General features: G+C 38.2%; 1 protein-coding gene across 3 annotated transcripts in view; it reads left to right on the plus strand.

Annotated features, from left to right (window-relative positions):
• LOC127358158 (uncharacterized) overlaps positions 1-14,262 on the plus strand; it is a 31,851-nt gene that overhangs the window by 5,101 nt on the left and 12,488 nt on the right. For 2 of the 3 annotated variants that reach the window (XM_051391027.1, XM_051391028.1), the window contains exons 2-29: positions 1,914-1,982; positions 3,578-3,602; positions 3,712-3,729; positions 4,459-4,524; positions 4,959-5,095; positions 5,175-5,291; positions 5,565-5,622; positions 5,714-5,761; positions 6,222-6,290; positions 6,482-6,621; positions 6,772-6,903; positions 6,987-7,044; positions 7,128-7,208; positions 7,554-7,652; positions 7,827-7,882; positions 7,968-8,036; positions 8,154-8,178; positions 8,265-8,294; positions 8,587-8,655; positions 8,748-8,887; positions 9,422-9,541; positions 11,933-11,987; positions 12,288-12,332; positions 12,430-12,486; positions 12,559-12,704; positions 12,890-12,991; positions 13,080-13,131; positions 14,173-14,253. In XM_051391027.1, coding sequence (XP_051246987.1) covers positions 1,914-1,982; positions 3,578-3,602; positions 3,712-3,729; positions 4,459-4,524; positions 4,959-5,095; positions 5,175-5,291; positions 5,565-5,622; positions 5,714-5,761; positions 6,222-6,290; positions 6,482-6,621; positions 6,772-6,903; positions 6,987-7,044; positions 7,128-7,208; positions 7,554-7,652; positions 7,827-7,882; positions 7,968-8,036; positions 8,154-8,178; positions 8,265-8,294; positions 8,587-8,655; positions 8,748-8,887; positions 9,422-9,541; positions 11,933-11,987; positions 12,288-12,332; positions 12,430-12,486; positions 12,559-12,704; positions 12,890-12,991; positions 13,080-13,131; positions 14,173-14,253 — 2,164 coding nt within the window. The remainder of the gene's footprint in view (positions 1-1,913; positions 1,983-3,577; positions 3,603-3,711; positions 3,730-4,458; positions 4,525-4,958; positions 5,096-5,174; positions 5,292-5,564; positions 5,623-5,713; positions 5,762-6,221; positions 6,291-6,481; positions 6,622-6,771; positions 6,904-6,986; positions 7,045-7,127; positions 7,209-7,553; positions 7,653-7,826; positions 7,883-7,967; positions 8,037-8,153; positions 8,179-8,264; positions 8,295-8,586; positions 8,656-8,747; positions 8,888-9,421; positions 9,542-11,932; positions 11,988-12,287; positions 12,333-12,429; positions 12,487-12,558; positions 12,705-12,889; positions 12,992-13,079; positions 13,132-14,172; positions 14,254-14,262) is intronic. The other variant, XM_051391029.1, reaches the window with a different exon arrangement.

Here is a 14,262-nt window from a genome sequence, read left to right on the forward strand (position 1 = left end):
ATGACCAGTGCCAATATTGGTATCAGGCAGCACCGAAGACCATATCTGACCAAGACACAAGTAGTCTCCGTTCTGTTTGGTTTCACCTTCTTTTGTTTGCTAGGCAGGCAAAACATTACGAAACAATCAAACACGATAAAAGTATGGTTTAATAGTTATATTGGCTAATATCTGGATGGAAATGGTTATATCTCCAACACAGATATGAAGTGATTGGATTAGTCATGGATTCCAAAAAGGGAGAAATCCAATGGTTTGAACAATAACAAAGAAAGGGAAACAGATCAGATATAAGCTGTGATGAAATTAGGGGAACAAGTGTAAGTCAGTTACCAGTTCAGGCTTGACTCAACCTGTTTTTACTCGTCGCACCAGCCCAGTGCGTCGTGCATTTGCATCTCCATTACAACTAGCCTACCCACTTGCAGGTGTGTCTTAATAGGCAGAGAGAGCCGCGAAGGTTGAGAGAGCTTGATTTGAATGAAATGAGAACAAAAGAACAGAAACCGCTAACTAAGCTCTACTCACACATTTAATTTCTCATAAATTCTTCTGAATAAAAGTCCCTGGTTATTTTGTTATTTAAATGATTTTATTAAGCAGCAAAATCAGGAAGTGAAACACAACACACACAAAGTACAACAGCAGTAGCTTAACACAACTCATACAGCTGAAAGCGAAAATGAAATAGTAAAATAAAGTGTACATCTGAAAGTGCAAACAGGGATGCAGGAGAGAAACTAAACTTCAAACCACAGAGATCTAGTTAGAAGTTACCAAAGTACGGAATGCTCACTCACTGAACTGAAAATACAGCTAATTGTTCATCTCACTGACGAAAACTGAGAACGGTCGATTGTGAGGGTAACCCAGAGAGCTGAGAATTCAGTAAAGATACAGTTGTAAACTGAAAGCTTAATTCCTACCCTATTATGTACAACATGGATGTTTTTGTGACACATAATTGAGAGGGAGCATACAGTCGAGAGAGAGGGAGGGGTAGAGATGTGGGCTGGAGCACATCTGTCTGGGCTTACGTTCATGTATATGTTTAGGACTGCTCCCTCATAGTGAAAAGATCTGAGATATTGTTGCTTTTCACCATGCAGCCACACACACACACACACACAAACACACTCAATTCAGCGAGTCAAAACGATCACAAAAAAATTTGCGTAGGGCATAGCTGCTGTTACAAAGTGTGTGTGTTCTTCAATTTTCTTGACAACCGTTCATCCGATCGAGTTCATACTGGGCGGGTGTACTTCTGGGAACCCCAGAAAGTGCAGTGTCAAATTTGGTGCAATTTGGACCCATGATACTTTCAGTGCTAATAAACTTTGAATAAACAAGCGATCGGGGCTCTGCATTAAATGCCACACGATTTGCACTCAAATTATAAACTACACACTAGGCGGTATGTCAGGACTGAGTTCACTGAGCTGTCAAACTTGAGATGTTTTTCAATAGAGAAATGGGACTCAGCCTTAGGAGGAGATATTGTTGCAAAACAGCTCTGTTATTTCCCATTATGCAACTAATGTAATCTTTTGTAGGAGCTGCGGGTAGGGAAGATCAAACTGTCAAACCCAAATAAGAATCCAACAACGCCAACCTGCCTTCCTCCCCACTTAAATCACAACATATCTTTCTCTCTACGTTGCCTACTGTTTCACTGGGCTTTTGAGTCCTAAATCCTAAATCGCCTGTTCTGCTGTTTGTGCCATCAATGTAATTATGAAGATAAAAGTAGTTGAGGTTTCCTATTGTACCAGACAACAAACTTCCATTCATTTGAAATAAGTAACATGTCTCATGTAAATAAATGTCCCTTCTCTGTTTATAATTAATATTATTAATACTCTGTTGCTGATGCATGTTTGCTTCTTGTTTTTTCTTCTTCTTTGTTTTAGGTCTGCCTCACCAAATTTAAGTGGATATCTGATTTCAAGAAACATGCACGCTCAACAAAACATCGAGAGGTGGGCATTAAACTTAATGTAAACTTTACCTGGTTATTATTCTCTATAAGCATTTGCTGGAATAGGCACAAAATTATCACTCTGAATTAACCTGGTATCTCCAGACTAATGTGAATTAGTCAGTTAATTTTCAATATATCAAAGGTTGCAGGCCAAATTGCTTGCTCTGAATGAAATAGCATTGATCTACAACCAGTCAGAGCAACGACACGTGGCATAGCACAGTGACACATGCAACTTGGGGCAGTGCTTGGTCTGTTTTCAAACAGGAAAAAAAATGTCTGCCTTGTCAAACTTTATCAAATTACAGCGAAACACTACACTACATTACACTACTGTTTCTGAAAACTTTCATGGGGAGACATGGATTATAGCTTTTCCTTTTTATTAGGACAGCTGAAGATAGATGGGAAAGGAGGTAGAGAGGGATGTCACGCTGCAAAGAGCCACAAGTTGGATTCAAATCCAAGTTTGACCATTTAATCTGAGGTTTTTGAGCATGTTTGTAGCCCTGGACAGACCAGGAGCAGAGTGCACCAGCTGGGTGTACACCTAGGACCGCTAAGAGTTGAGACCTATTTATTAACACCCAGCTGGTGCACACTCTGATCACCATATTACATAAATGGTTGTGATTGGCCCCACCAAAACCAAGACTTGTGAAATTCTGCTTGAATAGGAGGGTGGCCGGACGTAACTGCCAGAACAAATGAAACATTATGAGTTTGCCAGTTTTTTCTATGTCTGCAAAAGTGCAAGAGATTGAAACCCCGTATCGCACGCCACCCTCGAGCGAGAACCCTTGTGGTCAAAATCTCTGAACAGATGACAGAAACCGAGAAACCAAGACCGAGAGCGGTAGAGTTCCACTAAGTTCTCTCCACTCTTGTGTGTGGCTAGCCGGCGCACGGAAGCTGTTCTGTTCTTCGCCTTCTTAGTGCAGTTTTGTGGTTTTGCAAGTTATTACTTAACTATGACTAATCTTATCTCATTAAGCAGGTGACATACTTGAATCATATATAAATGGATAACATTGGGTAACCAAAATTAATGATAATAATGAACAAATAAAAAGGTTATATGATAGGATTGAATAAGATTAATATGTTATGCATAGGTAGAGCATAACTACAAATAAAATTAGTGCATAGTCGATAACCAAGCAATAAGGTTATCAAAGTAATAAAAAGGATTATATAGTTTATTAAAACCACCTTATACTTATAACTTTCGAAAGTTCTCACTTTCTGATGGAGACCCACGTTTTATCGTAGGACATAAAGGTAAACTGACAAACGATAAAATCCTAATGAAAAGTATAAATAAGAAGAAACTGCAGGCAGTCGCTTTAACCTTCTCTTATCAATCAGAATAGGGTATGAATTTGACAATATTCCTGTCTGCACTTGATCTTTTGTGGAGGAATCTTCTTGTGTTTTTGGTATTTTTTTTTTTATCCTTGTTTTTTGTATAAACTTCTATTCTTTCAACAACTGTAATGCTGCATCATGAGACAGTCATCGTATTTCGGTTGCTACATTTGCCTGGGCATCAATAAACCACCTAAGCATGTTACCTCTGTTCTTTACCAACAGAAAATTAAAGAGATCTTCCAGGAAGGTACTTTTTTAAAACTTATTTGTTGTATTTCTTGGGTAAGGAAACATCTGTAACTCATATTCTATGTTCAGTTTATTAATCTTTGTCTTTTTTTTTTTACCTGTTTTAGATACATTCAAGGGTCATGGTAAGCCTGCTTCTTTTCCTTGTTTGTTAGCATTAAAGGTGCTTGTGAACACCTGTGTGGCCATCTTTAGGATAGCGTCTCACCGCTCTCTTAAGTCAGGTTTTCATCCTAGCGCAAATTAAATTAAAAGAATAATTTTGTTTCCATCCACTACTGGGAATATTAGGAATGTTACAGTCTTGATGTTTTTGTGGAAGTGGAAGATTCAGTGGGCATTCACATGCTTCATGTACGTCGTAACTTATTCTCCAAGTCTGTTTTTGCACTTTTGTCACATTTTTATTGTTGTGCTGATTTTATACACCAACGTTTCCTCTTCATCCAAGTGTAATTTATATCTTCTACTGAAATTTCATCTTTAATCGGCTATAATTGTGTTCAGAATGCAAACTTGTTTTTGTTCTGTCAATGCATCCGTGCAGAATCTTCTGCATCCGCATTGCGACGCGTCTGAATCTCCACACCTCTACCATCAAGTGTGACCATTTGGAAATCCTTTAAATATGATCAGACAGGACAATGTATAATCAAGTTTGTTGTAAACATACTGCAACAAGACTTCTGGCATATTGTTTAGACTGAGATGGTTCAAACACATTTGAATGTCAGCGTCATTTTGCCGATGTACATCACTCCATCTCTTAGTTTGAAGTTTAAGATTGGATTAGTGTGGGCTGATCTGCTGAAGTGTAATATTATTTTTCTTTCATTGTTATGTTTGCTCTACAGGCTTATTTCCCTACATTACTGTGATGGATTCTAGAGGAAAACATGACATCAAACAACCACTCATAGGTTTGTTAATTGTCTTTAAGTGCACATGTCAGTAACAGTTAAACATTCAGAGACATTCTTGACCTTATGAATAATAGTTTGACAAAACAATCCCTACTCAAGGTCTGCTTACTAGCTTTCTCCTGAGGTTGAAAGCTCTGATTCAAGACGGTATAATTTGTCAGATTATCTTGACAAGTATGTAATCGTGTGCTGTAATATCAGCAACCTGACTCTGTTTGACCTCAATGGAACAGACCCTTAATTAGTATCACTGGTAAACCCTCAGTTTACCGTCATATTTTATGTCAAAATGGCTGCTATGGAAAAAAGAAAGTAGCTTTAAGCAATGTGTCAGGCATCAAGTGGTCATGAATTTGTTTGGGTTATGTTATAGTATTGCTGAAGATGTAAATTATTGTTGGAAGTAATTAATTAAATGTACTTTCTTCCAGGCTTGTCTCTGCTGACGTTTTGTTTCAGCCTAGAGACAAAGATCTTTTTTTACTTGTGCCATGTCTGTGAGGAAAAGTGTCTACCAGACAGGATTGCGCGCCACCTCTCTTCTAGTGACCACTGCAGCAACTACTTTGTAAGTAACCGAACATGATAAAAATAAAAATGTTTTATAAATTTGAAAGCACAATTTAATTTGTATTTTGTTATTTCAGAACTACACAGACCCCAACGTACTGAGTTTGTCATGGCTCCCCAGCATGAATATGAGCGTCATTCTCAGGCCTGAGCTCACAAAGGAAGCCCATGAAAGAGGACCTGGACAACTGCAGGTTGGTACCCGGAGGTCAGGAATATAAATGTAAATGTATATTGAAAGGTTTAAGCAGCCATATTCAATAATTTTATATTAACAATGGCTGGCTGGCTGGCTGGCCGGCTGTTTTAGTTCACTCCACCACGACGTTTCTTACTATTGTTTTATGTTTACACAGCTGCTGTATACAGAGACTATGTTACAATATTTGAATTGGTGGGATGTAATCCCTTGTAAATTAGTCATTATTAGCTTTCTGTCCTGTTTTCACCACATTTTCTCTTTGCAGATGTTGGATTTACCTGGAAATATGCTGAAAAAGCTTGAAACAAGTACCTACTCTGAAGGTATATGATATTTTCAGTGTAATAATTGTTTTAAAATTGTATTGTTATAATTGTAATATGTTACTGACAATGATCTGATCATTCTTCCCAGTGATGCGGACTCTCAGTGAAAATGAGAAGCTCCTGAAGCTAATTGAAGGTGTGTGTGCAAATGTTTCTCTGGACTTATTTCTGCAGATGAATTAGTGAGGATTTGAGTGTAGAGTTCAGACTACTGCTTCACAAAATCAAACAGAACAGCATCTGTTTGTTTCTACTACCAGTTTATTCTTCACCTTGAAACCACAAGGTCCATTTAGTAACTATTCAAGCTTCAATCACATCAAATAATCCATGTTTCAGCTGTATAACATGATCAATATTGGCTTACGCTTTTAAGCTTTTAAAATGTAAATTTGAACATCTCCAAATCAAAGACAACTGGAAAAACTCAATCTGTTGATCTGTTGATGAAAATCATGTGATATGATCCAAAGCTCTAATGGACCTTGTGGTCAGACTGATCTTTCAATATACTGTATATCTGTAATCATATCTTACATTTACTCTTTATTATCATTCTTTATGGTCCATGCTTCATGGCTTCATAATCCTTCTAGCGGTCAAGCCAAAGAGGATGATGATACAAACATACCAAAGAGACAGCAACAGGAAGCATCCACTTCTTGGTCAGTAAATTTACCTAAAATAACACCTGATTATCTAATGTAATTCAGTTTTTTTGTATTAAAGCAATATTGATTTTTGGATGCCAAATTCTGTAGGTTATGAATTTTTTCTCAATAAGATGAAATCCTTCCTCAGCTTTCTTTTTTAAAATAAAATATCCTCTGTTCTTTCTTCTCTGATTCTCTTGTAGGCCTGCAGCACATTGTTGAATGTGTTTGTGTCGGACTGAACGAGAAGAGATACTACCTCTGCACGCTCTGCAAACTCACTTTGGCCGCCCACATGGTCATCAAACACGTCCTGAGCTTTGACCACATCTATTGTTACTTTGTAAGTAGCTATGACATTAGAGAGAATATTTCTTAAAAGAATAATTGACACAATCCACAGAAGAAATCTGATTAGGCAAAATTAGGTAATTAATTTTTTGAAGGCTTCTAAACCATAGCCTAATTCACATCAGTTTAATCTCCGTTGCAGAAAGCGTGGCACCCCTCTACTCTGCTGTCAAAGGAATGCTACAAGGATTACAACAAGGCCTTAACCTCCATGATACTTGATTTTGCCAAGCAGACAGAGGAGATTCATGGCACTGCAAACGCTGATATGAAGGTAATAGTCTACAAAGTCACTAGTAGTTCCTAATTGATGCCTTTGTTCATATTAATGTGAAACTGAATGACTTTGTGTTGCAGCAAGTGAGCCTGGAGCCTGCCAAATTCACCTCAGTGAATTTCACTTGTTATGCAGAAGGTTGGTATTTACTCTTTGTGCCTCAGTTTATGTTGTATTCATCTGAATGATGTAATGATTATTGAGCCTCTGGTGGCTTTTAGCTTTGAAGGAACTGGAATCCATCACAAAGGAAAACAAGGAGAGCAGCTTGATTACGAGCATCAAACCAGGGAAGAAACTAGGTATGTTTGATTTCAGTGTACTCATCTCTCATCAGTTTGAGGCTCTTAACGCTGGTTGTTGTTATGTGAAACTGTCTGCTGTGTGAAATGTATGTTACACTACATGCAGGTTATGATTATTCTATTAATTTCAGAAGCATTATAGTAAATTACAATGAATCACTATGTTTTGATGTTGTATAGTATCTTTGGAAAGTTAAAATAATACTTTCTGTGTATCTGTCATAGATGGACAGTAAATTCTTTCTCAGACTGTTGAATTAAAAAGTAATCACACTCCAGAGAAGAGACAATGTATTAAATGTATTTTTTTGACAACTCAATACTTTGTCTTTTCTTTTGCAGAGCGTCTTGCTGTGTCAGCTTTGAAGGAACTGGAATCCATCACAAAGGAAAACAAGGAGAGCAGCTTGATTACGAGCATCAAACCAGAGAAGAAACTAGGTATGTATGATTTCAGTGTAAACTAGTTTTGTCCAGTGTATGACAGTGTTCAGTTTGAGGCTCTTGACGCTGGTTGTTATTATGTGAAACTTTTTTGGACTCCAGAGAAGAGACGATGTATTAAAATGTATTTTTTTTTTTTAACAACTCAATACTTTGTCTTTTGCTTTGTAGAGCGTCCTGCTGTGTCAGCAACTTCTGTAGCATTTTTGTGCAAACTATGCTGTCAGGTAATACATTTTAATTTTAATAGCCTGGCTGAGATTGTGTCGTTTAATACGATATTGTTTCACCCTTGTGTCATCCTTGTTGCAGGAGTGCAATGTGATCTTTGAGACGACAGCTCAGTATTTCAAACATGTGTCACAGAGAGAACACAAAGAGGTATCTCAACATTATATCTTCCTACAGAAAGTATAAATAAAAGGATTTCTGATTATTGATGATATGTTACAAACTATGTGACCTGACATAAGATCTGTTCCCAATATTCTTCCCCAGATGTTGGAGAAATTCTTTGTCAAAGGTATCTTCACATTTCTCTGGGTTTGTATATGATTGCATAATGTTAAAGCTCTTTTAAGTTAATGATTATTTTCCTCTTTCTTGCAGATGAAAGTGACGATGGTTGTGCCCAAACAGGTACACTTTCCTCACTTTGAGTCATGAGTTTAAAATAATACAGAAATCTGTAAATCTAATACAATCTTTTTATATCTTAGAACAGATTTAGCTTCATGCAGTTAGCTTTTGATTTGATCCTACTCATGTGCAGTCTCAGCATTTGTTTTTCCATTTTCTTTACAATGATTGAATGTATCACAATTTCCAAAGATTGTTTTGTGTTTAGTGTTGATGCTTAAGTTGAATATAATTTAGGGAAAATTTTATTTTGGTATTTCATTCAGCTCTCTCTCTTAACCCTCGATCTTAGTTAGGAAACCCAGACTGGGCTTCTTCAAGTACCTCAAAGAGAGGTCGGCGCAAAATCAACCAGCTATTGGTGAGCACTTATGTCTGATCATTGGGTTTTTGTACTGTGTTAAACTAAAAATGTATAGTTTCTTATTGTGTTCATGTTGTTTGTGTGTTTAGGTGTATCCCTGGTTGTGACGTGTGTCAGCACTCAGGTTCAGGTGGAACCTATTTACGTGTGCTTTGCATGTAAGGACTGTTTCCCTGATTCCGTTGTCAGACAACACTTCAACTCTCGAAAACATCTCATAAACACAATGGTGAGCTTTGATGCTGGAGCCTTATTTTTTTTTTTTTAAGAGGGCTTTTCTTTCTTTCTTGCAAATTCCACCCATTACTCACATGAAATTGTCCTCAAGGTGGCGCTGTAACAATCAAGTTTGTTTTTTTTTCTTGAAAACTGCTTGTCTTAGACCTTTTTATCTCTCAATTAATTTGCATATTTGCTCCAATGGTCTTCTGCTCAACGTTTTAACAGTCAGATATACTCTAGCCTGTGTCATTGTCTCACACTGTGACAAGGTTTATGGATAGCCATGCAGTGTGCCCTTTTTTTTCCTCTTTTTTTTCTTTCTTTTTTTCAATCCCTGCTAAGGACAGCGCTCAGAGATGAAGGTGAAAATAATGCCAAGGTACCCAGGTGCTCCCAAACTGTACCTGTCACATCACAACTTCTGTTTCAGAGTCCACGTAGAAAATAATAGTCATGCAGGGCCCAGAAACACAGTAATATACAGCAGACTCCTGTGGAATATTTTGGCTTATAATAACCAGCTTTCATCTTAAATTCTTAGCTGTATCAGAATCCCTGGCGGCTCCCTTTTGGCTGGGAGAATCGCCTCGATGTGAAAGGCTTGACAGCAGTGGCATGGAGAGAAGAGGAAGAAAGAAGACTAAATCAGATGACACTGAAGGTGAAATTCAATGTTTTCTTACTAAGATATTTACAATCTGTGTAGAAATCCTTTTACCAGCTTTATACCATACAAACAAAATATTATGACTATAACCTCTGTGTGAAGAGGAATAAGGATACAACACAGCATGCTGTAGGAGAAATTCTTACAAAATATTGAGAGTTGCTAGCTCTCTGAAGAATTACGAACCTAGTGTGATGAATCAAGTTCCTTTATTCATGCAGCATTGAGAGAAGACCACAGCATAGATGTTCTCTCCTGACTTCCAGAATGATCTCAGTTAAATACCATCCAGTACATCCAAGAACCCCTGGTCACTTATTAACAGTACCCCTGTAAATCACATGCGAAGGTTTTAGGTCTTCAATACAAATGGTCCTTTGATCTGACCATGTGACTGTAAACACATTCTTACCAGATGTCCTCCTACCATAAAATCATTAACCCCCTAAACAACAAAATACATTTATCTAAAACATTAATCTCCCACAATGCGATATCACACCCGCACGTGGCCTGACTGACAGAATACACCTCTATTCACGCCTAGGCAGATGACCTGTGGTAATGTAACGTGGCCCTGCTACCCATGTAAACAACAGTCATTGCAGTTATTCCTCAGTTTAATAGCTGCTCTTCACAAAGCCCAGTGTTGTACCTTGTTTCTCTACTTCAAGGAACAGAAGCATAAAATATAAAATATGGGAAATGTTCATATTATAATATTCATGCCCTTCAGAGCAGCCACAGAATCAGTCCAACCTCCAGCACTCTCGTGCATCATAGACCCAGAAGAAAGGTCAGAATGAGCCACTGAAGATGTCACATCCAAACGCTAAAACCAAGCAAAAGTGTGCGGTCATGACCACCTAGCTGCAGCACAGATCACTGACAGATACCCCTTTAAAAAAAAGCCAATGGTGTTGCCATGCCCCTGATCAAATGTGCCCTCGCAGCATGAGGCAACACAATCCAATCCAATCCAATCCAACTTTATTTGTTAAGCACTTTAAAAACAACCGAAGTTGACCAAAGTGCTGTACAGGAGAATAAATAGGACATCATAAATGTAAAAAGAAGAAGACCTCTGTTGCTGTAATCCAGGGCAAGAGCCTACGCATTGTAGTGAAAAATCTACTGTTTATGTAGCGCAGCACTTTGCCCCTAGCCGGATTAGCAAAACAGACAAACAAAGCTTAAAAGCCACAAAGCTATAGGCTGCAGGGATAACCTTGGGTCAATACAGCACATTTAGGTGCAACGTAACCTTGGAGCCATCTGAACTAGGTACAAGAGGGATGCACAGATAAAGCATGAAGGTGGCCCAACCACTTTGCAGAGGTCAAAAGGAGAAGCAGTGCAGTCTTGTGTGAAATAATTTTAAGATCCACAGACTCAGTGAGCTCAAATGAGGGACGACAAAGAACCTCAAACACCAAAGCCAGCTTTATATCTATATACATAAGAACTTTAAGTTGGCAAGAGCCTATTGAAGAAACTGTTTGCTGCAGCAAGCTAGCTCAACTCGGCAAAGGTGTTGTCGGTGAAAGAACTGAAGGATGATGATGTCGTGTTCAAAATTATCTTCAGGACATAACACAAACAACTTCTCTCAGTTAAGAGGTTTATTTAGAATTGTATAATTAAAATATTACTTGTACAAGGATCTTATTGGATTGAGAAGCCACAGGCAGCGGAGGTGCTGTTACTGTCTTTCCTCGCCCCAAAAAGAGTCATGACCAAAGGTTACATGAGGTTATATTTGATTACAGTAAGCAATGGGATTGGTGGACTATATGATGGGAGACAACCGTGGTTTAGACTTGGCGCATCCTTGTTGGTGCTCAGGTTGATCCCAGCCTCTTGGCACACGACCCAACCAATTCTGAGGAGACAGCGCCCTAAAAGAAAAATGAGTAATTCCGCCCTTATCCCCCTCCCTTATAATATTATTTATGAAACTAGAGCGACGGTTAGAACCGGGAGCTCTGACCTTGGAGATAACCAGTTCCTCCCACACCCAGGTGTTTGTGGCTATTGTAGCTCACAAGCAGAGATGTGACTATGTGTCTGTGTTTTTTATCTTTGTGTGTACTAGCTTTATAAAATGCAGGCTTTCACATCTATGTGTATTAAAATATATTGAAATGACTAATCTCTAACAATGGATTGTTGTTGACCAGTGGTCATCTGCCTAAAGGTGTGAACAGAGGTGTTTTCAGTCATACTATGTGTGTTGTACTAAGTAAATAAACTGAAAGGGAACTAAATTTAGTCTAAAAGGTAATAATTAACAATACCACAGTAAAGCTTATTAATGCAATAGAATGACAAATAATAATAATTTTTTAAAAAAGTGTTGCTAATTAAGAATTTTTCCTTTCTCAGATTCTTGATATCCCATACTGGATGTTTGCCCATCTCACTTCTGATTACCCAAAAGGTAAGAATTGGTCTTAAAATTATTATTGATATTTGGGGAGACACACTCACTATCTTTTCTCTTTGCATTTAAAACCATGAAAGAACAGGAAATTGAACGGGAAAGAAGCGGCACTAATTAATGCAGAAACAGAAGTTTGAATTTCCCCAGATCCCTATTTTTTTCAGAACTGTGACCAGTGATGTTTGCTCTGTGAGATCATTGGAACTGATTTTGGTCCACTCGAGCAACATTAAAATCCAAAAATGAAATATGAAGCAGTTTTAAATAGTTTCGTCTCATTCTTGATTTTGTCTGCAGTGATGACGTTACTTCAACGACACCACACTCTCCTAAAGCGCAATGGTAAGTGATAAAATCACTACTTCTTACATGAGATAAATTAAAATCCCTTGAGTACTTTCATCTGATGTGTGCATGTTTGTCTGTTATGTCTGCTCAGTTCCACAGTGTGAAACCTACAGCAAACTCAAAGAGAACGAGAGATTTCCTCTGCTGGGTGAGTACCACAGGAGAGAAATCATAAATGCACTAAGAATGTTTTTGACTTTTCTTTACCTTATTATTGTAGGGCTGCAGTTCCTGGTCATGCACGACATGGTCAAACAGCATCAGTCCCTAGGAGTGGGATTTCTGTGTTTGCTCTGTAAGAGGAGGTTGTCGGATGAGGAATGTCACGCTCATGTGTTCAGTCGGGAACATGTTGCAACATTTCTGGTGAGTATTAATATTCTTCAAACTTCTCACTGCATTTTATTTTCCATTTAATGGTGACTGTTATACTCCTATTGTTGTTCAGTACCCCAAATAGTGTGCACTGGCAAGCACAGTAAGTCGTGTTAGGAAAACTCCAGTACACTTACACACAAATGTTTAATCTAGTAATCTGTCTGTCTGTCTAGGACTGTTTCCACCCAGGCTCCCTGAATTCAAGCACCGATGTAGAGACCTTATTGGACTTGGCCAAACAAGCTGGACGTATTCACTCCATATCACATGTGCAGGTATTCTGTGCCAGACACTGAATTTACCATTCATTTGACTTCATGTCATTCTCATCATGCACTTATGTTTGAATGTTTTCTGTCTTAGGTAATAAAGTTGGATAAAAAACCCATCTGGGAGCCATGTACCTACCACAAAGGTGAGTCTGTTTATTGAAATTAATGAATAAATGTGTGGGTGAAGAATCACGCCCAAAGAGAGTATTTTGAAGTATCAGTATCTCACAAAAGTGAGTACACCCCTCACATTTCTGCAAATATTTCTTTATATCTTTTCATGGGACAACACTGAAGACTGACTACATTGTACACATGTAACTTTGATTATTTGTACCATGTTTTGCATAAATCTTCAGTAGAGATGTAACTGTTGCCTTATCAACATACCACACCAGTCAAGTTCCAGATGTTTCAACCAAGAGTTTCTCCCATGCTACCAAAATAATTGGAGATAACTTATCTGTTGATAGGCTCAGTTGAGGTATACTGGGTGTAACTTGTATTGTGCCTAAACAGTGATGTTGTGGTGGAAATTCAATTCAGCCCATTCATGTGAGATGCAAGAATGAAAAGTCAGTCAGTCAGTCAGTCTTTTTCCCCGGGTGTAGCTCTGCGCAGAGCGAGCCTCTCAGCTTGACAGCATGAAAAAGGTCTCCCTTCCCAGGGCTGCACCCTCATTTATTGAAGAAGCAAAAACAGGTGGTACAACGTAGCTAACAGCCAGTTATGGTGACAAACATCATGACCTTGTATACATAGGAGCTGCCTGAAATCAGTCTCAACTGGGTTCAGCCTCTCCTCCAACAGTAACAGAGACATTGTAACCACGAGTTGACTGTTAGTCCTCATCGTGTGGGAAAATTAACAGGCTCTGAGAGCAACCTTGGAACAGATAGACATTTTTGCACACACAGTAGTTCATAAGCACGAGGTCACATATAGTGTATTAAAATTTTCCATTACAATGTATACATCATTTAGGACATCTGGACCTTGACTGGTGTGGTATGTTGATAAGGCAACAGTTACATCTCTACTGACCTTTTTAGATTTATGCAAAACAAGGTACAAATCATCAAAGTTACACGAGTACAATGAAGTCAGTATTTTTCATCAAAATGTTTCACATTGGCATCTGTGACTGTGAATTGGTTTCTTGACAATTACACTATTTTGTTCAGCCATATCCATTCTGGCATCTGCAAAGAGAAGAGAGGGGAAAGGAAAGCTTAAACCCCCAATAATGCATAAAATGAAGCTGGGTAAGTTAT

The sequence above is a fragment of the Dicentrarchus labrax genome, unplaced genomic scaffold (assembly GCF_905237075.1).
Source record: "Dicentrarchus labrax unplaced genomic scaffold, dlabrax2021, whole genome shotgun sequence".
Lineage (NCBI taxonomy): Eukaryota > Metazoa > Chordata > Actinopteri > Moronidae > Dicentrarchus > Dicentrarchus labrax.